This window comes from Vulpes vulpes, chromosome 13, assembly GCF_048418805.1.
Source record: "Vulpes vulpes isolate BD-2025 chromosome 13, VulVul3, whole genome shotgun sequence".
Taxonomy (NCBI): domain Eukaryota; kingdom Metazoa; phylum Chordata; class Mammalia; order Carnivora; family Canidae; genus Vulpes; species Vulpes vulpes.
In genome coordinates this window covers 73,539,595-73,565,220 of record NC_132792.1, presented here as the reverse complement: position 1 = coordinate 73,565,220, position 25,626 = coordinate 73,539,595, and the positions used below count along the sequence as shown (strand labels likewise).

The following is a 25,626-nucleotide window of genomic DNA, read 5'->3' as shown; positions in this document are numbered from 1 at the left end:
ACTGATTGCAATAGTAGACAAATTTTCCAATTATTTATATATACTTAAGACACTGCTGCTGTCAATAGAGATTAACAATGCCACACTGAACACATCTGTGAACACAGTAGTTGAAAAGGATAATGAAATAAAAGATTATCATATGAAATAAGGTGCTGCTGTGAAGGCTAAAAGTTGCAGACAATATTTTGGTACAAAACTCCCTTACCATTAGGGTGACCCAAAAATAGAACAAGCTACCTCACAAAAAGATGAGCTGGTACTCAGTTTTAAGTACTCAGAAGCAGAAAATGAAAGACTGCTTAAGAGAGGGAAAAGAAAGGATTCCTTTATTGGGAAATGCTAGACATCAACAGTAAAAAGAAGAAACTATTTGGATACTGACTCATGACACTAAAGATCCCACGAATACTGCACAAAAGGAGGCGACTTGGAAACAAAACTTCTCCAACAGGTCAGAAACACTGAGAACCAAATTTAAGAATATTTTTTTAGCTCATTAAAATTGAGTAACAAGAGAAGCTTTTCTCATCCTTGTTCCATTCCAGGACAACCATAACATCATCAAAAACTCTCTCCTGAATGCATGTTCTTATGATTGCACTGCCATTTTCCCTTTTTCAGTATAGTCGGTCATTTGAAGACAAACCCAAATATTAAAAATAGTACTTGAAAAAGCAATCACAGAAAAGTCAGAATTAAAATTTTATTCCACATTGGTAGAAATCATGAAAAAGATTTACATTTTCCCATATTACAGCACAACATTTCAACGAAATATTTCCTGCCATAAATTAGATTTTGCTGATTTGTATAACTAAAATAACAATTTATATTCTTCAAGGTAAAGCAAAATGACTTAGTAAATGATTGTTTAAAAAATTTAAATCCAGACATAAACATATGGCTTCATTATTAACATTCTATACAGTCCACATCATACGTATTGAGTTGTGATTAATCTCCATCACCCATAAATTTGTTTTCCAGTAATTTTTACTAATAATCTGAAAAATTCAACTACCTAAAATCAAGTAATTGCTACTTTTATGTTTGCAAAAAAATTAAAATAAACCCATCTGACTAAAGTGAAGTTTTCAAATAAGTCCGTTGGCAGATAAAAATAAAGCAAATTTTTCTAATGGACTGTTCATTTTCTACGGTAGTTGGTTTCAAACACATGTACAAGTAAACTAAAACTATGCTACGAAGACAATCATTTTAGAGCAAATCATCTTAGAAATTAGTTTTTAAGATCTGTCTTAAATATTCCAGAACATACTAGAATATGACCTACTTATTCTTTCAGTTAATTACAGAAAAAATAATCACAGAATTATTCCCATTATCTAAATCGAAGATTCTAATAACTATATAGGTCTAACTTTGGACTAAGGTGCAGTTTAAGAAATAAGTAGTGTGGGAAGTTTAAAGGTTTCTTTATATAAGTGTAACTACACTTTAAATACCATCAAATCTGTGATTCAGAATATCAAATTACAGCATGTATTGGCAGCAGATGTCTATGGCAAGGAGGCAATATCTGGTCTGTTATGAAAGATTAAAAAAACCCACATTTCTAGAGAGGAAAAAATATTAAACAGAAATGATCAGGGAAAGTAAAGCCTGGTCCCCAAAATAAAAGGGCCATTTACTGAAGAGAGGAATATTACTCTTTACTGATCTTAGAAGCATTATCCCTATTATTGGGGAAAATGTAGTTAACATCTGATCCTTATTATGTATTACAATCATTAAGTATATAACGAATACATATATAAAAATACAGATAATGCATGGTGACTAAGTAATTTTGGAGTAAGTCCAAAGACTAAGTCACAGCATGCATAAATCATTTATATCTTACTGTTCATTGATACCTAACAAATTTTCATTTAGCATACTAATAATTTTCAAATGATGTAATAAAAAAATCTGGTTATAATATTTTATTATTTTGCTGAATTACATTTGGGAAAAAGAAGCTTAGATGCTTCACTTATTTTATTACTAGTATATTCTGAATCATATTATACAAATACATGTATAGAAACTTAAAAGACCATATTTCCCACAAGGAGATATTATGTAGTCTGTGTCATCGGTGGGTATTTGCAAAACATTTTAACACTGCAAACATTAAAAGTTTCAAGATTGGGCACAGGAGAAGGTTTATACGCTACTGTAACGATGCTGGTGTGCACTTCTACACAAGGCCTCTTAGTGACATCAATCAACTGGAGGTAAAAGTTTATCAATGAAATGCTTGATATCCATCATTTCCTGTTTGGAATAAAGTGATTTAATAAGCAGTTACAAAATCAGAAATTAAATCCCCACTAAAATACCAACTAAATCGATGGTGTGCTTAGGTATGATGAAACCACATTTTTACTACTTCAATTAAATGAAAAGTTTTAAAAGAGAAATGACGCTCCAACAGGAATTTCAGAACATTTCCTATGATTAGAATTACTATTGTGCCTTCAAATGATAGCTCCCAACTATTATGCAGTCCCATGAAAATGGTCTGCGCATTTTAGTATACTTGAACAAAATAAAATACAGGGGTTGGGTGGGGAAAAGGAGGCTTAGAAGTATCCAGAGAAGTAGCACTAAGGATACAATTATGGCCAACTAAGTATGGTTGGAAAAACCTAGCTTTTAACCTTTCCTCATTAGAACAAAAGGCTAAATCCATAGCATAAAACATTTTGTGCCTTTCAAGGATTTACATACAACCAAACATTTGAAAGACAGCAAGTACCTATGATAGGCCTGGAAAGATATGAAAAATATATCAAGTATTACAAAAGAAACATTTCTAGAGACTCCTGCATATGGCTCAGTTTTCTCATTCCCCTCAATTTCTTACTATGGCCTCTAGTATTTCAAGGCTTAACCTCACAGACCCACAAATTAGCAAGACAAAGAACCTTCATCCTTATAATTTAATCAGTCAGAAAATAAAGCCACAGCACAGAAATGCTCTATTTTACAACACTCTAAAGTCCTAGAACTTTCCTGGTGATGACACCTACACCATTTTACCTCTTTTCACTTTCTGCTCCTAATTGTTTAGTCCAATGTTCTCCAATATGATTGCACAAAGAATCATCAGCTTTCTTTTCTTTTTAGGTAAGCTCTACATGCAACATGGGGCTTGACCACACAACCCTGAAATTGAGTTGCATGCTTGGAGTGTGCAAATAGTATGCAAATCTTGATCTAGGCGTTTTAAATTCCAGCCCCAAATTGAGTGTAGAGATTAGGTAAACAATCTTAAAACACCACATGTTCTACCAACTGAGCCAGCCAGGTGTCCCTATGGAGCTTTAATTTAAAAACACATCCATGAGGGTGCCTGGGTGGCCCAATTGGTTAAGTGTCTGCCTTCAACTCAGGTCACGATCTCAGGGTCCTGGGATTGAGCCCCAAATTGGGCTCCCGGCTCAGTGGGAGTCTGCTTCTCCCTCTCCCTCTGCCCCTCCACCCGCCTGTGTTCTCTCTAACAAAATCTTGAAAAAAAAGAAAAGAAAAAAACCCCACATCCATACAATTACAGATGCCTGAGTCTACCTGCTAACACCCAACGTGCTGAATCAGAATTGTGGAGTTGGGAGTTCTGGTGTTTGAATGTTTACTAATCTCCAGGATATTTGTGATGGAAAGCATATTTTGAAAACCAATGCTCAAGACCCTCAGTCCCTGCTGAATTGAATACTCAGAGTGCCAGCCCACCTGCTTTCTCTGGATTCAATACAGTTTCAACTATGTTCTCAATAACAGCCTAGAATCCCAGGTCTCCTTATCTTTCTGGATAAATCATATCACTACCTCTTTTCTCCATCCCTAAAGCAAATGAGTCAGCCAGGCAGAGTGGTTGCCAACAGTTTTAAGCTGGACTACCTCAATGCTGGCAATGAGAAAATTTTTATTATAGGCCTTTTCAAGCCACCAAACCAATGGAGGCCTCCTTCGCTCTTATTAAGTGACACTGTTCCCTCCCACCCTGAAATTCTTTTTCCTAAAATAACCTAACCAATTTTTTTAGAAGTTTGTGTATGTATGTGTGTAATCTCTACACCTGATGTGTAGAGACTCAAACTCACATCTCCAAGATCAAGAGTCGCATGGTCTTCTGACTGACCCAGCCAGGTGGCCCACGATTCTGAAATTCTCTCCTCTTGCACTCTCATTCAATGTCTAACTCCCCCTAATTCCTCCCAAAGTGTATCCCTCAGCTTCTTTCTCATGATATTCTCCTATGGTAACTCCTCAGTGATTAACAATATTGAGCTTCAAACAAGTATTTCCAAATTCCCACTTTGCATGGGGGTACATCAATCCCAGTATGTTCACTAAACCCAGTATCATCTCCTTCCTTTTACCCTAAAACTGTTCCTTGTACCTACCTTATGAATGGCATCCTGCTCTAGGACAGCCAGCTTTTTGTATTTCCTATCCTATGGTCCTTTCTCTATATACTTGCTATGCAAATCCTACCCATTCTTCCAAATCTAGCTTTTTCTTCATGATCTCATTCTACTCCCAAGATAGAATTAATCTTACTCTTCTCAGTGTTTTAAAGAACTTTAAACACTTATTCCCTTTTATTTTTTTAAGATTTTATTTATTCATGAGAGAGAAAGAGAGAGAGAGAGAGAGGCAGAGACACAGGCAGAGGGAGAAGCAGGCTCCATGCAGGGAGCCCGACACGGGACCTGATCTGGGGTCTCCAGGATCCCACCCTGGGCCGAAGGCTGCACTAAACCACTGAGCCACCGAGGCTACCCACTTATTCTCTTTTTTAATATTTATTTATTTAAGAGAGAGAGCAAGTGAACACACAGAAGCAGAGGGAGAAACAGACTCCCTGCCAAGCATGAAGCCTGACAGAGGGCTCCATTTCAGGACCCTGGGATCATTGATCCAAGCTGAAGGCAGATGCTTAACTGACTGGGCCATCCAGGTGCCCCTAAAAACTTCTAATATAACACGTCACATTCTGTTTTCTACACAATTATTTGGACACATATTCTTCTCCCCTATTTTATTTAGCTTAAATTTTAATAAAAAGGGCTGTTTTTTGTCTATGAATTATGTTCAAAAGTTGCATGTAATAGGAACAGTGAATATTCGTTGAATTAAACTGGATAAACTCTGATGTAAGTCCTGCAACCTATGATTCAATGTGAATTCATTAATTAACTCCTCTGAACACCAAAGCAATTAAATGTTACTTATCTTAAATATATTACATGGAAAAGGTGCAAATATGTCTCTGTAATCACTGGTTCCAAACAATTACCTGTTGACATGAACTGTGCATCATGCCTTCATAGGTTTTGAAGGTTACATTGGCTGGATTTACTAATGTTTTTAGCTTTTCGGCAGTAATAGAAGCAAATGTTAGGGGAACTAAAAAATCGCAATCTCCATGGCACTGAAGAATAGAAATATCTCTATTAACACCACTGATAGGACCCTGCAAAAAGAAAAGAAAACTAGTATTATTTACCCAATTATAGAGTATCATGCCAGGCATTTACAACTATAAATAGATATGTACATACAATATGTTATTACTTATACCATAGGTTCTATTTGGCCACAAAAATAAAATTCCTTCTATCCCTATACTCCCTACAACTCTAAATATTTTAACTTTTATAGGGCATATGATTACCCTGTCTTGTGTTATTGTTTTCCCAATGAATTGGTTCCTTGAAGCAGACTGTATCTTATTCTTTATATGTTCACAAGTGTCTTGAGATGAGAGTTATATTTTAGCTAAATCATGATATTCTCAGTTCTTATTTAATTGATTTAAATAAGATGGTTAATAAACAGCACTTAGTATGTGTAAGACACCAAAGAATTACTATATAGTGATGAGGAAAAAAATCCTATATTTAAAGATGAATTTGAAAATAAATGTCCACTTCTCTCATGCGTATTATAGATTGCTTTACACTATTGAGTACTTAGAAATTCTATTCTATGGTAAAATTTTGTTGTAGGGCAGTAAAAATACTAAATATTCAAACATATTATTTCTATATATAAAAATTGTTTTTGATGCATTTTTAAATATGTACATTTTAAATATACATATTAAACACTTCAAATATAAGATTTATGACAAAAGGACTTATTTCTTACTCCATTCTAGGGAATCCACAATAAAGATAGTGTAGTAAACAGATAATGCCTAGTAGTACATCATGAAAGTCCAAGAAAATTCTTTTTAAAAAAGGATGACTGAGGGCAGCCCGGGGGGCTCAGCAGTTTAGTGCCCTCTTCGGCCCATGGCGTGATCCTGGAGACCCGGGATCGAGTCCCACATCAGGCTCTCTGCATGGAGCCTGCTTCTTCCTCTGCCTATGTCTCTGCCTCTCTTTCTCTGTGCCTCTCATAAATAAATAAATAAATAATCTTTAAAAAGAAAAAAAAAAAAGGATGACTGATGTGAACTACGGGCTTTGGGTGATGATTACGTGTCAGTGCAGGCTTACATGATTATAACAAATGTACCACACTGCTACGGGGTATCCATAGCCTGCCTGTGCACAAATGGGAACTTTCTGTGCTTTCTGCTCAATTTTGCTGTGAACCTAGAACTTCTTTAAAAATATAGTTTATTGGGCAGCCTGAGTGGCTCAGTGGTTTAGCGCCACCTTCAGCCCAGGGCGTGATCCTGGAGACGTGGGATCAAGTCCTGCGTCAGGCTCCCTGCATGGAGCCTGCTTCTCCCTGTGTCTGTGTCTCTGCCTCTCTCTCTCTCTCTCTCTCTGTCTCTCATGAATATATTAATAAATCTTTAAAAATATATAGTTTATTAACTTAAAAAAAAATGAACCTGTCGTCAACATTATCTGTGATCTTTTAGTTCAGTAATCTAATGTTGCAAGTACCAGTCTGGCTACCTGTGGAAATGAAGCCCGGAGTGGAAGCCAGCAACTTAGTGCAGTGACACCAGCCAGTTTCTGCTGTGTGGTAAGAGCAGTGTATAAAGATAAAGCTCCTCCCTGGAAAGACAAACAGAGAAAAGTTAATACACATTGCAGCAAGTTGCTAACAGCAACTTAAACAGGTTTCTTGTTACTGATAATGACCATTAAAGAAAAAAAAAAAGATCAACCTGGCTGATTGATGTCAAATCAAATCAAGCAAGCTAGCAGAAATACAGATGTCCTTTAGGACATGATTCCCTACACTGAAGACCACTGTGAGAACATAGCAACCACCCAGTCAGTCAAGAAACAGTTAATTGTATACTTAAATGTACTTACAACTGCCTTAGGAATATTCTCGATTTATAGTTATTTTCTCCTCTGAAAAGTCTTAGGTATAAAATCAAACTTAGTCTTAAGTTGGTAGTCTTTCCTACAACAAAAATTCAAGATAAGAAGAACTCTGTAATAGACATCTCCAGAGTATCTGCCTATCCAGCTTACAATACACTGCGCTCTGGGAACTGGATTCCCATTAGTCATCTGGATGCCATGTCACCATGACCATGCCTATGGTCCCCATAGGAACTTAAGATTCTTTCTCATCATCCAAGATGGTTGTGTCCCTTCTCTTATGATCTTGAAATTGGGATAGTGGCTGTCAGTCTGTCTCTCTGCATGGCTGGAACAGTAGCCCATAAACTCAGAACTGGAAAAGCTATAGGCTGCAAAGGTGGAAAGTGCCAACTGTAGATGAAGAGGCAAATGAAGCAGATGGGCAGAAAAACAGGAGATGCAGAGAAAGTCATGACGGCTTTCTAAGTCTTGGCTATTTCCTGAGGCCCTGCTTCATTTTCATCCTTGGTTTTCCTGATATTCCACAAACTCATAACTTTCTCTTTCTTGCTTAAGGTATGAATTCCCTTCTGTAAACTGTAATCAACGAATCTTAACTATACAGTCTCCTACATTAGCTTCTTTTTCAGATCAAGCATTCAATTCTGTACCTACATTTATGTCACAAATGTATTACAACTGACCTTATCCTGAACTTTAACAAACACCAAATCAGTAATATCTTTTTATTGTATCAACAACACATCTTTCTACTGAATCCTAACTTTTAAACAATTCCGTAATTCTGACATTGTCCTAATTCAGGTAGTATGAACACGAAGTTGTTGATTTAGAAGATTTACAGATTGGAAGCTGAGAAATTTGGGGATAGGTGACAAAGTAAACATGCAATAAGCTGAAATAGAGATGTAAGGTCAATACGAGGTAATTACGTCTGCAGAAAAAGGATAGAAGGTAGGAGAAAAACTACAAAAAAAGAAGAAAGACGCCAAAAATAAACATCATATATTTAAATCTAAAGTCTATTATTTTTAAAAGATTTTATTTATTTGACAGAGACACAAAGAGAGAGAGAGAGAATACACACAAGCAGGGGGAGCAGCAGGCAGAGGGAGACGGACAAGCAGACTTCCTGTAGAGCAGAGAGCGCAATGCCAGGCTGGATCCCAGGACCCTGGGTTCATGATTAACCAACTGAGCCACCCAGACACCCCTAAAATCTATTTTACAAGACAAAAAAAGGAAAGATGATAGAGTGACATCAGCAAATGGGACATAGGTCATTCTTAACTTTGCTCCCTCTTACAAAAACAAACATGTAATCACTGACAGAACATCACTGAGAGAATCCTAATATACAGATGGGGCTGGGGGAACTGAGGCATCCCTCTGCACAGAGATACAACAGACCACACTAAAAGGTAAGAGAAGCAGCTACACACTGGTCACATTGCCCCTCTCCCGAGCCAGTGAGGCCCCACCCCCACCCAAAGAGTCTCCCCAGAGCTTTTGGTTCCTGCAGTGGGAGAAGAGAACCCAGGGGGAACAATCAGCAACCCTTGGCATCATGGGTCACTTTGTGGGAGCCCCTACTTGGATTTTGCTCCAAGAGGATTGCAGGGGAGTCCATGGGGTTCAACCACAGGATCTGTGACAAAAAGAAGGAAGAAATTCTCTTGTTTTCTACCTTATTGTTCCAACAGTAGTTTCTTCCTAGGACAGGGGAGTTATACCTGTGTGTATTAGAGTTTTGTTTATAGGGGTATACAGTGTCAACTTAGATATCTATGTGTGCTAATTATTTTAAGAAAATACATTCCCAGTTCCAATCAATTTACTTATTAATAAATAGATCTTCAAGACATAATCTAGAAGTTGAAGGCAATTGCTGGAAAGAGAACTAGAAAAGCAAAAGAGAACGTTCTCATAATTAACTATATTCAGTCCAAACTTAATTCAGCATTAAAGAAATAGTAAAGATAATAGTATATCAGATTCTGTAACACTGTAAAAAAAAAACAACAAAAGAACAACAACAAAAAACACAACTCCTCCATAGAAAGGGACAGAATCCCCAGACTCCTAGATAAATCACCCAAACTTTACCTTACCTGAGAAAATCCTCCCAAAACAATTCTGTTAGAAGGGATGCCATTCTTCACCTCTTGCTCTATCAAAGCTTTTACTAAAAACAACATAAAATTAAATCACTAATACTTTCAAAGTTATGTCTAAAGGTACCATTTTAAATAGGGTGAAATTAATCACAAAAAAATACACAGTATATTAAACATTGAAACAAGTGAAAAACTTAAAACGCCCTACACTAAAATACAAAACTAGAATGTATTTCATTATAAAACTCATTTTGCAGGGGTTGCTTAAACTGTTCAATTATTTCTTATGTAATTTGTAAACAACAGTTCTTTCTCTTATCAATGGATATTCTTTTATTTATGGTCAATTCTACTCATATACATTTATATTTTTCTCTCTTCAATGAATCATAGAAATTTGTAACTAAAAGTTGCCGCTTTAAAATATAAATAAAATAGATTACATGGTTTGTGATCTACAGTGTTTAAAAAGTTCATTCTATTATTTTAAAAACTATAGTACTAATTTTTCCTAAGGTCAGTAAAATGATGCAGGAAAACAAAATCAAATGAGTTCTTCTGCTTCTGCAAAATACTTTGACACAATCATTAACTATAAAACTTGGTGACTCCTAGAATTTCCTTTTTCTTTATAATCTGTCCTGTGTTTTTTAATAACTGCACCTTTTACAAATTATGTCCTTTCATTTTTAGATATGTTCAAGAGTTTCATTTTTTTTAAAGATTTTAAAATTTATTCCTTAGAGAGAAAGATAGCAAGTGAGAGCATAGTGGGGGGAGGAGAGGGAGAGGGAGAGGGAGAAGCAGCCTCCCCACTGAGCAGTGAGCCCGATGTGGGACTCGATTCCAGGACCCTGGGAGTATGACCTGAGCCGAAGGCAGATGCTTAACTCACTGAGCCACCCAGTTGCCCTGTTTCATTTTTAAGATTAAACTTCCAACTTCATATTTCCTGTTTCTTAAAAACTAAAAATCTGCTTTTTAAAACACTGCAAAAACAAATGCCCAAATAAAAAATTTATTTTTATATAAAGTTTAATTCTTAGTTAGAATAGGTATGAACAGCAATGTTCTGACTATGGTAGGGAAGAATGGCCTAGAGAACAGTAAAAAAGAATTTAAGAAATAAAAGAAGTGACAAGAAATGTGAGGGATTTATTTAGGGGAGACTGTACAGCCTCAGTCAGATGGAGGCTGCAGAAGTGGCAGAAACAGGGGGCACCTGAGTGGCTTAGTTAGTTAGGTGGCAACTCTTGGCTCAGGTCATGGTCTCAGAATTGTGAGATCAAACCCCAAGTCAGGTTCTGCACTTAGTGCAGTCAACTTGCCCCTCTCCCTCTGTTCCTCCTCATTGCTTATGCGCACGCGTGTGCACACACACGCATGCTCGCTCACTTTCTTAAACAAACAAATAAAATCCTAAAGAAAAAAAAATAAAAAGAAGTGGCAGTAAAGGCCCAGTTGTGAGGAGGGAAGGCTCAGGTAAGGGCCTAGGGAATGTTAGCTGCTGGCCAGCTGGCAAGCTATTGGAGCCACTTCCCCTGAGTTCACAAAACTTTACTCATCAAGATGACACCAACCACTGAGATAACTAAAGACAGCCCTCAGCGGTAGAGCAGGGCATTCTAATTTCAATCACCTTTTGCTTAAGGGTGAGGGCACCACTGTGCTCCCTGGACCTAACCTGAGCAATCTCTTCTTTGTTCAGGAGCATACTCTTGTAGGCCTCAAACAGAGGCTCCATTCTTTCCTAGCTCTCTGAATCTGAGCCTCACTTTCTCCAATAATACATCATCACCTTGTAGAGGAAAGAAAGCGCAAGTATGTCACAGGCCAACTGTATCACTACGATGGAGCTCACCAGACCTAACAGTCTTCTCCACAAGGCCTCACCCCTCTCTATCTTTCACACAGTCCAATAACTCACTCCCAAACCCAATACCTATTTTTGTCATTTATTATTGTTTGACAAAATCCTAGCTCTAGGATTCTCAACTTGATCTACTTTTTGATGATCCTAAAAGCCAGTGTTCTTGCTTTAATGGTCCCAAAACTCCAATACATTGTATCTTCCCTGTTTTAAAGTTTTTAAGAGTTCGTCTTTAAAAAGATCTTTAGGGGCGCCTGGGTGGTTTCGTCAGTTAAGCAGCTGCCTTCGGCTCAGGTCATGATCCTAGAAGCCTGGGATGGAGCCTCGCATGGGGCTCCCTGTTCAGCGGGGAATCTGCTTCTCCCTCTGCCTCCCACCCTGCTCATAACTCTCTCTCTCTCTAATAAATAAATAAAATATTTAAAAAGATTTTTTAGAAGGACCCTACTAGTTTTTAAGCTATTTTGGAAATTTTCAAACAAATATAAAAATAGAAAGAGTATGAAATAACTCCCAGGTACATATCACTTCTGCAATTATAAATTCATAGCCAGGCTTGTTTCATCAATATCTGTTGTGCCCCCACCCGAGTACTCTCAAGTCAATCCCCCCCCCACACACACATACACAAGGATGCCTCTATACATTTTCTAAAACCAGATTTCTCCCAATAACTAGTATTCTTCCATGCTTTCATCCTAAAAATAAACGGAATTATCATGTTCATAAGAAGCATGGAATACCAACCAGAGAACACACTTTGGAGATTCTGTAAAGTAGAGCTAATACTTATGCCATAGAATGTTAAAAGAGATGACTTACAAGAATTATCTGATTTAATAGCTGAAGTGTTCAATCAGTGGCATCTATTATTATTATCACACTAAAATTAACCAACATAAATTACAATCTATAGGATTCTATCACTATACCCATCCTTATTTCAAGTCTTCTTAGTGAAGATAACTGGCCACAACTATTAAATTGCTATTTTTTCCATTACCCTATATAAATCAAAGCAAAACAGAGACAAAGTTTAATAAAGGCCAGTCTTCCCAATCACCTCTTCATTTATAGTTAAGGGAGTCCAAGTGGCCATAGTGGCAAACAAGTTAGAGAGTGATCAGATCACCTTCTAAGTTTATATAATTGTATCTTATTTCATTAACATCAATAAAATCATTTAACCTACTAAATAAGAATGTTATTGTCTTTATAAAATGTTTCTGTACTTACCATTTTCTGCTGCCTGTTTAATTCCAGGTTCATCCTCCTGTGAATCTGGTGAAAGCCCAAAAATATCAAACCTGGAAAATAAGGCAAAATCTTAAAAGCTATTTGATTATAAAAAAATGCAATCATGGTATGTTTTACTAAACTCAGGGCAGTCTGGAAAAAAAGGGCTAGCCATGAACATGAAACTCAAATTAAAATGTCTACAGAGACGAAAAACTTAAATATGTGAATCTGACATTTTATGTGTTCCTTTCACCAATCAGATACAGATTCTAATGTTAAAAAATCACAATGCCACATAACCTCAGGGTAAGAACATCTAAGAAAATACCTAATCCAATCTACAGCTGAGCAGGAATTCTCAATGCATACTTCTCTAAAAAGTTTGCAATAGGGATCCCTGGGTGGCTCAGTGGTCTGAGTGGCCTTCGGCCCAGGGCATGATCCTGGAGTCCCAGGACCGAGTCCCACATTGGGCTCCCTGCATGGAGCCTGCTTCTCCCTCTGCCTGTGTCTCTCACGAATAAATAAACAAAATACTTTTTAAAATAAATGAATAAAAATAAAATAAAAGGTTTGCAATAAATTCCAGCCATCCCTCTCCCCTTCTGTTGCATCCTAAGTCAATCCAAAGGAACACAACGACTTTACCACATCACTCTCAATACCTCACACATACTGAGCACAGGTATTATACTGAGTTCTATCCACATTCTGCAAAACTTTTTCATCACACATTGTAGATACCTCCAACTAAAGACCCAAGGGAAGCTTTCCTCTGGCCCTATACACTTCTCTTCCAAGTTATATTCTTTCATTATTGTCACTAGCAACATTAGCTGGAAATTCTGGTTATGGATGGGATTTTGCCAGAGAGGGAAGATGAAAGAACTAAAGACCAAAGTAGGCAAGAACTTGGGAAAGTTGGCAAGGAATCCAGAAGAGATAAAAAGGAAGTGGAGGCATGGGTAAGAAATGGGTGAGAGAGCAGACACCCAGGACTCCAGGATGACAAGATGGCATCATCCGTACCAATGAAGGAAAAGAAGCTCATGAAGGTGAAACTAGGAGAGCTGCCAGGCTGGATGCTGATGCGGGATTTCACCCCTAAGGGCATTGCTGGAGCATTTCAAAGAGGTTACTACCAGCATTACAAGTATATCAATGTGAAGAAAGGGGGCGCCGCTGGGATTTCTATGGTGCTGGCCGCTTATGTGCTTTTCAACTACTGTCGTTCTTTTTTTTTTTTAATTTTTTTTTTAATTTTTTTTTTTTAATTTATTTATGATAGTCAAAGAGAGAGAGAGAGAGAGAGAGAGGCAGAGACACAGGCGGAGGGAGAAGCAGGCTCCATGCACCGGGAGCCCGACGTGGGATTCGATCCCGGGTCTCCAGGATCGCGCCCTGGGCCAAAGGCAGGGGCCAAACCGCTGCGCCACCCAGGGATCCCAACTACTGTCGTTCTTACAAGGAGCTCAAACATGTGTGGAAGCACATTTGGCATTCCTGACCGTGACTTTTGCCTGGCATCCTTGAATCCTTCCATTGCCTAATCCACAATTAATATCCAATAAAAGTTGACTGGAGAAAGAAAGAAAGAAAAGAAAGAAAAGAAAGAAAAGAAAGAAAGAAAGAAAGAAAGAAAGAAAGAAAGAAAGAAAAGAAAAAAGAAAGAAAGAAAAGAAAAAAGAAAGAGAAAGAAAGAAAGAAAGAAAGAAAGAAAGAAAGAAAGAAAGAAAGAAAAGAAAAGAAAAGGAAGGAAGGAAGAAAGAAAGAAAGAAAGAAAGAAAGAAAGAAAGAAAGAAAGAAAGAAAAGAAATGGATGAGAATAAGTAGAGAAACAAGATGACAATAGATTGGAAGTAGCCTAGAGGAATGAAGAACTGACTCTACTTCCTGACTATAAAACATACAGGGAATGTGAAAATATCTTGAGAGGGTGGAAGAGGAAGTGGTTTCCTTTAAAATTTGTCAACTGGGCAGCCCGGGTGGCTCAGTGGTTTGGTGCCGCCTTTGGCCTGGGGCGTGATCCTGGAGACCTGGAATCGAGTCCCACATTGGGCTCCCAGCATGGAGCCTGCTTCTCCCTCTTCCTGTGTCTCTGCCCGTCTTTCTTTCTCTCTCTCTCTCTCTCTCTCTCTCTCTCTATGTGGGTCTCTCACGAAAAAATAAATAAAATCTTAAAAATAAAAATAAATAAAATAAAAAAATAAAATAAAATAAAACTTGTCAACTTTCCAGAATGGCAAGAAGTTGGAAGGGTGAAAAACTGTTGCTTAATCAGAGTGTATGCTACATGGGGGTCATTCAAATGCTGGGTCATTGAAACCAGCAAAGGTTTATCAAGCAGTAGGAGATATTTTCTACAATATTTGTGTTTACCCATTTCCTCCTATTTCTGTACCTACTGGTGCAGCTCCTTAAGTTTACCCCTAACTTTAAAAAATACAAAACTTTAAGGTTAAACTTAAAAGTTTACAGTTAAAGTTAATTCTATAACTTTGCAACCTAAAAATAGCTAATTAAAGTTGCTACATGCAAAAGCACTTCCAGTAAAAAAAAAAAAAAAAAAAAACCCAAAATTTTAAAAAAATCAAATAAGTATAAATAAAAAGTTCTTATTGAATAATTCTTACTTACCAAGAAGGCATAGCCATGTTCATATTCAATGTTATAGGCATAACTGGTCTACACGGCAAAGAAAAAAAAAGGCAAAATCAGGGTAATGTAACAAGGCATAACACCTGATAGATTCCATCAATTAAGGATAGGTGATTACTTGAGGCTTACACAAAACCGTATGCTACAGTTTTAATGTATAAACTGTGTCACCACATCCACACCTGTGTCATTTTTTCTACATATCTTCTAGATGTGTTCTGAAGATGGAACAACAGCAGGAAAAGACTAAGTTTGGCAAATAAAAAACATTTTTCTTTTCCAACACCCTTATTTATTTATTTATTTTTAAAGATTTTATTTATTCATGAGAGACAGAGACAGAGAGAGAGAGAGAGAGGCAGAGACACAGGCAGAGGGAGAAAGAAGGAGGCTCCACGCAGGGAGCCCAATGTGGGACTCCAGGATCACGCCCTGGGCCGAAGGCAGGCGCTAAACCGCTGGGCCACCCAGAAATCCCCTCCAACACCCTTATTTAGTAACTTTCAAACCAGACACGACAAGGAAAACAAGTACCCAAGACAGTTGGAAATGTATAAAATAGGAGACTCTGGCTAAGGGTATAAGGAAACCAGCAATTTACCAAATGGTCAGATTGCATTTTTGCTTATTTTCTAAGTTTTATCTATATACTTAGTTATTAGAGACCTCTAAATAAGTATGAGAAATATAAGTCTTGCCTAAGTGTCCACTACACCCAACACAAATGGTGAAAAATCTGGATAACCTGAATGTAGCTCTAGGCCCAAAAGGAAAGAAAAATATATACACTGGAACTACATCTAATCACTATCCTCCTAACTCATGAAATGAGTCTAGCTTAGTGGTTATAAAATCTTATCAAAAAAAAATCTTATCAATTCTTTGAGAATATGAACTTCCCTAGATTGGGAAATAGCCTTAAATCAAATGAATCCTGGGGTCAATTACAGCAAAAATTCTAACATAACCAAGAATTCTGTCTCTTAATTGAATCAGAATAATAGAGGACACAGCCATCCTTGCCATAGTATTCAGCCACAGTATTAGCCTACAGAAGTCAGGTAAACCTTCTATTTCAGGATATTTCTTACCTAATCAGATACTTTTCCTCTTTCCATTCTCTTTTCCCATTTATCAGCTCTACTGCTACTACCACTTCTGAGGATGAATTACTTACCTACTAGCATGAATCTAATCCCATTTGTCTTCTCCACAGCTATTGTTTCTCAGCAACCTTTTGACCTAAACCCTTGCCAATCTCAACAATTTTCTGAGTTTGCTCAAACTTTATATAGTTTCTGACATACAAAAACATTTTTCAGAATTTGAAACCAAATCTATCAGACTTCAAAACCTGTGTTCTTTCCACAGTATATCACATTGCCTTTATCTGATAAAATTTAGGAGTATTTTCCACATAGTAAATAAAGCTCTCTCACAAACCTGTCAAGTAAATAAATCCCCTTCAGAGATACCCCACAGATACCTTAGCTCTCAGGTGTTTGTATATGTTAAGGAATTTTTCTAGCTCTGAGTTCAAATGATCTCCAAGAAAGCATTATTTTAAATCTCCCAACAAAAAAGAAAAAAGTTCTATGTAGCTAAGTTACCAGTTTAGTTTTAAAGAATTTACTAAACTTTACTTTCAAACTGAATATTTAAAAAGATAAAAACAAATCATAGGGCAGCCCCGGTGGCTCAGCGGTTTGGTGCCACCTTCAGCCCAGGGTGGGATCTTGGAGACCTGGGATCAAGTCCCATGTCGGGCTCCCTGCATGGAGCCTACTTCTCCCTCTGCCTCTGTCTGCCTCTGTCTCTCTCTCTGTCTCTCATGCATAATAAATAAAATTTTTTAAAAAATTATAATCAAATGCTTTTCTAAGAAAGTAAAGCTATCACAATTATTCCTTTCCAGATTCTGAATCACAAATGTAAAGGTTAAAATACTTACGCATGTGGGCAGATGTATTTGATATGTGAACTTCTGATACTCATAAAGGCTTCTGCCCATCCATGCCTGGTAGACAAATTATATGAATGATGCCATTAGATACCATTTTAAATTCTAACAAATTAGTAACAGAATAGGATCTTTAAAAAACTTACAAGGATAAATGTTAACTCCTTATAATACCTTAAATGTGTGGACCATCAACGCTATTAAAACACCACTATCAATCCAGAAACAACCAAAAGGCTACTACGCAAGCTTTACAAATAAAGATGATCTCTCCTGATTTCTGCAGAACACTGTGTTTTCTTTCATACATTTCCACAGGGCTTTACAATTTATAAAATATAGATATGTTTCTCTCTTTATAACCTCACAACGTGCCTAACAAAGTAGGTAAGACAGATAATAATGATGACAAAAGCTACCTCAGGAATAAATCAGTTATCTAAAACTCTACATGCTAAAAAATAAATAAAACCCTACATGACTACTGCACCACTAAAAATAATTTTATTTAATGTTTGTTCCTTGTGTGTATTATGTACATATACATGTTCAAAATGGAATAATAGAAAAGCTTAAAATCATAATCCTTCAAGCCAGAAACAAGCAGTTAATCTTTTGATGTAGTTCCTGTTTCAATTTTTTTTCACATATTTCACTTAAGAAACAGAATTTACAAAAATGGGATACTATACATATATACAATGTCTTATTTGTTTACATTCAACATTATAACTGATACATTTTACATTATTTTTTACTTTTTAAACATTTTTGGGGGAGTGGGTGCAGTGGCAGAGGGAGAGAAAGAATCAGGCTCCATGCCCAGCGAGTAGCCAACGTGGGGCTCGATCCCATGACCCTGAGATCATGACCTCAGCAGAAATCAAGAGTTAGCTGCTTAACCAAATGAGCCACCCAGATGCCCCTACATGTTACTTCTATTAAAGTATAAAGTAGAGCAGCCCTGGTGGCTCCGTAGTTTAGCGCCACCTTCAGCCCGGGGCATGATCCTGGAGACCCAGGATCAAGTCCCAGGTTGGGCTCCCTGCATGGAGCCTGCTTCTCCCTCTGCCTGTGTCTCTGCCTCTCTCTCTCTCTCTCTCTCTCTCTTTCTCTGTGTGTATATGTCATGAAAAAATAAATAAAATCTTAAAAAATAAAAAGTGTATAAAGTAAAAACTTAAGGGGTGCCTGGCTGGCTCAGTCTGTAGAGGATGTGACTTATAATCTCAGGGTCATGAGTTCAAGCCTAATGGTTGGGTATGGAGCCTAATTTATTTAAAAAATAAATTAAAATTAAATAAATAATGTGGCACCAGAGTAGCTCAGTCAGTTAAGCATCAGATTCTTGGTTTTGGCTCAGATCATGATCTCATGGGCTGTGGGAACCAAGCCCTGTGATGGGCTCCGTGCTCAGCCAAGAGTCTGTTTGAAAATTCTCTCTCTTTGTCCCTTCTCCCACTTGCATGTAGCCATGCACACTCTCTAAAATCCACAAATCTTTTTAAAAATTAAATCAATAAATAAATGTTAAAATGCTTTTATATTAACTATTTCTCCATTTTAATCTACCTTCCCCAAAAGTGTTAAAGACATATAGAAAAATTAGTAACAAGAGATAACTTTAACATTTATATAACACTAGCTATGAATCAGGCACTATTCTAGAGTTCTGTGTGTGCTCTGCATGTGTTCGTGTGTCTTGTGTGTATATATACGTATATATGAGACTTTGTTATGAAGACTACAAAAATGTTGAAAGAAATTAAAGAAGATTTATAGAAATGGACACCTCATGCTCATGGACCAGAAGACCTAATATTCTTTTTAAACATGTATTTATTTTAGAGAGAAGCACGTGTGCACATGTGCATGTGCGGAGAGTGGCAGAAGGAGAGAATCTTGAAGCAGACTCCCTGCTAAGTGTGGAACCCGACAAGGGGCTCATCTCATGACCCTGAGATCATGACCTAAGCAGAAATCAAGAGTTGGATGCTCAATTGACTGAGCCACCCAGATGCCTAAGACTTATATTCTCAAAGTGGCAGTACTCCCAAACTGATACACCCAGCCAATGCAATACCTATTAGAATCACAGCTGGCTTTGCAGAAATTGACAAGCCAATTCTAAAATTCAGCTGGACATGTAAGACACCCAGAAGAGTCAAAACAATCTTTCAAAAAAAGAGTAAGATTGAAGGACTCACGCTTCCTAACTTCAAAAGTTACTACAAAGCAACAGTGATAGAGTGGTACTGAATTAAGGAAAGACCTACAAATAAACAGATTTGAGAATACAGAAATAAGCCCTCAAATTTACGGTTAAAATAGTTCTGAAAAGAGTGCCCCCTCAAAAAAATCAATAGGGAAGGAATAATCTTTTCAACCAAAGTAGCTGGTATAAACAATTATCCACATGTAACAGGATGAGGCTGGACTCTTACCTCACACCATACACAAAAATTAACTCAAAATGAACCAAAGACTTAAATGTAAGAGATAAAAATATAAAAACTCCTAGAAGAAAATATATGAAAATCTTGTGACATTGGATTTGGCCATGGTTTCTTAGATATCAAAAGCACAAATACAAAAGAAAAAAAATCATCAAAATTAAAAATTATGCTTCAAAGGGCACTATGAAGAAAGGAAAAAAAAAAAACAAACTACAGAATGGGAGAATTATCTGCAAACTACATTCAATAAGGGTCTACTACCCATGACATATAAAGAACTCTTCAAACCCACAAACCAAAAGACAACCTAAAAATAAAAAGGTAAAGGACCTGAATGAACATTTCTCCAAAGATACACAAATGGCCAACATGGACAGAAAAAGATGCTCAACATTATTAGTCATTATGTGAATGCAAATAAAACTACAATGAGATACACTGCACACTCACTAGGATGGCAATAATCAAAAAGACAATAACAAGTATTAATGAGGATGGGGAGAAACCAGAATTTTCTTTTGTCCTTTTTAAGATTTTATTTGTTTATTCATGAGAGACATAGAGAGAGAGGAAGAGATATGAGCAGAGGGAAGAGTAGGCTCCCTGCTAGGAGCCCAGTGTGGGACTTGATCCTTGGACCCCAGGATCACGACTTAAGCCAAAGCTCAGCCACTGAGCCACCCAGGTGCCCCAAAACCAGATTTTTCAAACACTGCTAGTAACATGGAGTTACCTACCATATGACCTAGCAATCCTACTCAAAGGAATATGATGAACAATAAAAAGGAATGAAGTACTGAATATGTTACAACATGGATGAACTTTAAAAACATTATGTTAAGGGGACGCCTGGGTGGCTCAGCGGTTGAGCGTCTGCCTTTGGCTCAGGGCGTGATCCTGGAGTCCCCGGATCAAGTCCCACATTGGGCTCCCTGCATAGAGCCAGCTTCTCCCTCTGCTTATGTCTCTGCCTCTCTCATGAATAAATAAATAAAAAACTTAAAAACAAAAGAAAACATTATGTTAAGTAAAGGAAGCCCCAATTACGAAAGACCATTTATTATATGATTCCATTTATATGAAATGTTCAGGATAGGTGAATTTATAGAAATAGAAAGTAGATTAGTGGTTACCTAGGGCTGCAAATAAAGGGGATTTGGGGATAACAAAGAGTATAGGATTTTTTTTTTAGAGTGATAAAAATGGTTCCACAGTTTTGTGATTATATCAAAGACTGAACTACAGAATTCAGTGGGTGAATTATGTGGTATACAAATTATATCCCAATTAAACTATTACCAAAAGAATTAAAAAGAAATAAATGACCTGAGTCCAGTCATGGGGACATTAAACCCATGGTAATTCTACATTCTACAGAATGTTCAAAGGATATGAGAGATAGGCTAATGATGGTAGTATTAGATCAATGCTCTCTGTCTCTGTGTATAAATAAATAAAACATCTTAAAAAAAAGTAAAAAGATAAACCACAGAATGGAAGATAGTATTTGGAAATCACATGTGATGATTCTAGTATCCAGAATATATTTTTATTATTTATATATATATATATATATATATATATATATTTTTTTTTTTTTTTTATTCAGAGAGAGAGAGAGAGAGAGGCAGAGACATAGGCAGAGAGAGAAGCAGACTCCATGCAGGGAGCCCAACGCAGGACTCGATCCCGAGTCTCCAGGATCACACCCTGGGCTGCAGGCGGCGCTAACCCACTGCACCACTGGGTCTGCCTATCTATTTGTATATTTTTAAAACTCATCTACTTTTTTTTTTTTTTAGTAACCTCTGTAGCACTCAATGTGGGTCTCCAACTCACGACCTGGAGATCAAGAAGCACATGCTCTTCCAATTGAGCCAGCCAGCAGCCCCCTCAGAATATGTTTTTAAAGTCTTTAAAGAAAAAGAAAAATAACCCAATTTTTAAAATGGGCAAAGGTATTGAATAGATTTTTCTCTAGTGAAGATCTATAAATCTCCAATAAGTACATGAAAAGATGATCAACATCATTAGTCATTAGAAAATGCAATTAAAAACCAAAATGAGGTAACACTTAACACCCAGGATAGCTAGAACCAAAAAAAGGTAATAAATATCGGTGAGAATGTAGAGAAATCAGAACCTTCATCTGTTAGTGGAGATATAAAATGGTACAGCCACTGGGGAAAACAGTCTAGGAGTTCCTCAAAGGGTGAAACAGTTACCACTGACTCAGTAATTATTCAAGTGAACTGAAAACCTATGTTCATGTAAAATCTCACAAATGGATGTTCAGAGTGGCACTATTCCTAATAGCCAAAAAGTGCCAACAATTCAAATGTGCATCAACTGATGAATTACAATATGGGATCATAAGATTAATACATAGATATCCTTCCACAGAATATTATTTGGCAATAAAAGGAATTAAGTAATGGTACGTGGACCTGAAAAACATGCAATGTGAAAGAATTTAGACACAAAGGTCACATACTGTCTGATTCTATTTATATGAAATACCCAGAACACGCAAGTCCATAGAAATTAAAAGGAGATTAGTGGTTGCCAGGGAAGGGAATGAGGAGTATCTGCTAAAGGGTATGCCATTTCCTTTTGGGATTTTGAAAATATTCTGGAATTAACATAGTAGTGATGGTTCCAGAACTTTGTAAATATACTAAAAACTATGGAATTGTATACTTTAAAAGGGTGACTTTTACGGATGTGAATTATAGATCAATAAATCACATTAACTAAATAATTTTTTAAAAAGTAGCAGGCCAGAATGGAGTTGTGGCCTACTGTTTGCCAACTACTCTTCTACACAAAAAATACTAAGAACTCCTACACGAAAAAAAGGCATAGGAATCTTGAGTTCTAGTCCCAACTCTGCCTTTATCGAGAAGTATAAGCTCAGACAGTTCAGTCTGGTGGCTTTTAAAAAGTGTGGTCCCCCCACCAGTAGTACCTGGGAATTTCTTAGGAATGCAAATTACTGGGCCTCATCTCAGACCCACTGAATCAGATACCAGTGTGGGGGGGGGTGGGGTGTAAAAAAATCAAGCCTTCTAGTTGACTTTTATACATGCTAAAGTATAAGAACCAATGCCTTTCTAGTCCTCCTCAGTCTTCCCATCCATAATCTGTGCTGGTTGTACTAGATATTTCAAAGGTCCCTAAAGGTTATAAAAATCTTTGACTGTAACTGAATTATACAAAAGGATGGCCAATTTGTCTTTGGATAATTTTCTTTTTTCTTTTCTTTTTTTTTTTTTTTTAAAGATTTTACTTATTTATTCACAAGAGACATGGGGGTGGGGGGAGAGAAGAGAGGCAGAGACACAGGCAGAGGGAGAAGCAGGCTCCATGCAGGAAGCCCGATGTGGGACTCGATCCCAGGTCTCCAGGATCATGCCCTGTGCCGAAAGCAGGTGCTAACCACTGAGCCACCCAGGGATCCCCATGTCTTTGGATAATTTTCAAAGTCAGTGGAAATGTCAAGATTTAAGAAGTCTACGCAAAGCTTCAGTTAAATGGAATCTAACGTTCGGAAACCTAATCAATTACAATGTACTTCACCTAATTATTAGAAACAGAGAAAGAAAACAAAACACAGACACACACACACAAAGGTTCTATGGGTTCAAAAAGTGAATTTCAAGGCATTTCCCAAGAAATAATATAAATCCACTCTATTTTACTTCTCAATTATGCTTTTAGAAAAGACTATTTCTTTTATTTATTATGCTCACTACCCCATAGTTAATATGGTGTAGAACTAAAAACTCAAAAAGACTCTTTCCAGGTTTGCACAAGAAACACCAGTCATCACCATCTGTGTCCCAGTAGCGTATCATTGTCATGGAATCTCGCCTTCCCATCCTAATGAGTCTTACTTTTTCTAATTCCCCACTCCCCTTAACTGGAATTGGGCTTCCAGATGTCACATTCAGCTGAAGGTGAGTAAGGTGGGGGAGCTGTTCCCATGTGTGAAGCAAAGCTGTGGTCTGGGGCACCTAGAGGGGTGGGGGGAGGCAGTCCCAAAATGTATTACTTGCCAAACTGCCAGAACAGAAGCCAGGTGTCTCATGGAATTACAAATACGGGAAGAGGGAAGGCTCGAATAAACCCTGTGGTTCTGACTGGAACTGGAGGAATCAGTATAAACTCCCAAATTTTAATACATGTAAATATCAAAATTGATATAAATGTGTGTCTACACATGTATATTATGTAGCTACACTCCTAGCTCTGTCCACTGAAAGTATCTAGAAGTAATGATTCTAGCAAGAAGCACATAAAGCACTCAGATCTTGGTTCCTAAATATTCTCTACTAAAAGGAGCCAGGGCTCTTGAAAAAAATGGCTGAGTCCCAGGACTGAAGCAGGAAAATTATAAGATGATCCTGGAAAAGATCTTGCTGCACCAGAAAGCAAGAAAGTGCTCAAAGAATGATGGGACATGTCATAAGAGACCTTAAAGAGCATAAGAGCACCTTAAAGAGACTCCAGACAGACAAGTACAGGATGATTTGACCACCAAAGTATGATAGATTTAACAGTTTGTAACCCTGAGAGTAAAAGCAATCCAAGAGTCTGTCCTGACTTGACACTTTAAAATGAATAAATGAATATATACATACATAATAAATAAGAGAGGAGAGCTGCCAATGAATAAATCTAGAATAAAGTGTTTTTTTAAAAGATTGTTATCTGGAACTATCACAAGAATAGATACAGACAAGAATCATTAATGAATGCTAAATCCGTAAGTGACAATTTGGTGAGAAACATGTTTTCATAATATCAAAGCATCTCCCCACAAAATATTTTTAAATAAATACACTTATTATAGTTTTACTGTGGAGAAACAAGGCAAAACACCATCTTAACCAGGTGGAAAAAAATGTAGTATCACCAGTAAAGGAACAAAAGTCAACTCAGTGTGTGCCTGGTACAATCCACTGAGATGAACACAGCAACATCTCTATGATATTCCTGTCAAAAAGGCTAAAGTCAGAAGGAGACATCATATAAACTGAAACTGAGGGCCAGTCTATAAAGTAATTGGCCTGTATTCTCAAAAAGTCTCAATGTCATGAAACACAAAGACTGCTCTAGACTGAAATAGACTAAGGAAACTTATAACTAAATGTAAGACGTGATCCTGGATTGGAACCTGGGCCCATCAAGGTCATGATTGGATCAAACCAAGAAAATGTGATGATATAACCAAGAAATCTGATGATAGTATTAGATTAATGCTTACTTCCTGACTGATGATTATACTGTGGTCACGTGGGAATGTTCTTGTACTTACAAAATACACACTAAAATTTTATGAAGTAAAGAGGCAATATTTCTGCAATATGCCCCAAATGTTTCAGAGACGTTAACAATTGGGTAATCTAAGAAAAAGGGTAGCAGGAGATCTAAATATTATTTCTGCAACATTTATGTAAATTTGAAATTATTTTAAAAGAAAAAGTTAAAAATTTTTTAAAAGTAACAATAATGGAATATAAGTCATTACATAAATCTATAGTCAGTATTAAGTAAACAGGGAGAGGCAAACTAATAAACATAAGAAGTGACAGACTTAGAAGATCACATCATATTAACAAGTCCAGGGATGCCTGGGTGGCTCAGCAGGTGGCTCAGCAGTTGAGCGTCTGCCTTGGGCTCAGGGCATGATCCTGGAGGACCAGGATCGAGTCCCACATCAGGCTTCCTGCATGAAGCCTGCTTCTCCCTCTGCCTATGTCTCTGCCTCTCTCTCTCTCTCTCTCTCTCTCACATGAATAAATATAAAAATCTTAAAAAAAATAATTAAGTCCAGTAAGAATCATCAACGGATGTTGAAAATGTTGGGTGAAAGTCTAATACATAATTTGCAGTCTCAAATTATCTCCCTACTTGCTTTTTAACTACAAAAGGAGATAACTGGAGGAGAGAAACCTAGAAAATATCACCTTAATCAAGTGATCCAAGTTACACCAATAATGGGACAAAG

At 37.1% G+C, this 25,626-nt stretch overlaps 1 protein-coding gene across 12 annotated transcripts in view; it reads right to left on the bottom strand.

The window, feature by feature from the left end:
* Nucleotides 1-692: 692 nt before the first annotated feature.
* Nucleotides 693-25,626, bottom strand: part of LYPLA1 (lysophospholipase 1) — a 37,045-nt gene continuing 12,111 nt past the window's right edge. For 4 of the 12 annotated variants that reach the window (XM_026011473.2, XM_072734734.1, XM_072734733.1 and 1 more), the window contains exons 3-9: nt 17,149-17,214; nt 15,177-15,224; nt 12,537-12,607; nt 9,425-9,498; nt 6,930-7,031; nt 5,312-5,488; nt 693-2,283 (exon numbers count right to left, since the gene is read on the bottom strand). In XM_026011473.2, the coding sequence (XP_025867258.1) occupies nt 2,230-2,283; nt 5,312-5,488; nt 6,930-7,031; nt 9,425-9,498; nt 12,537-12,607; nt 15,177-15,224; nt 17,149-17,192 (570 nt within the window). In that variant the 5' untranslated portion in view covers nt 17,193-17,214 and the 3' untranslated portion in view covers nt 693-2,229. Of the gene's footprint in view, nt 2,284-5,311; nt 5,489-6,929; nt 7,032-7,295; nt 7,390-8,400; nt 8,534-8,906; nt 8,962-9,424; nt 9,499-12,536; nt 12,608-15,176; nt 15,225-17,148; nt 17,215-25,626 lie in introns of all 12 variants that reach the window. The other 8 variants (XM_072734731.1, XM_072734730.1, XM_072734727.1 and 5 more) reach the window with 5 other exon arrangements.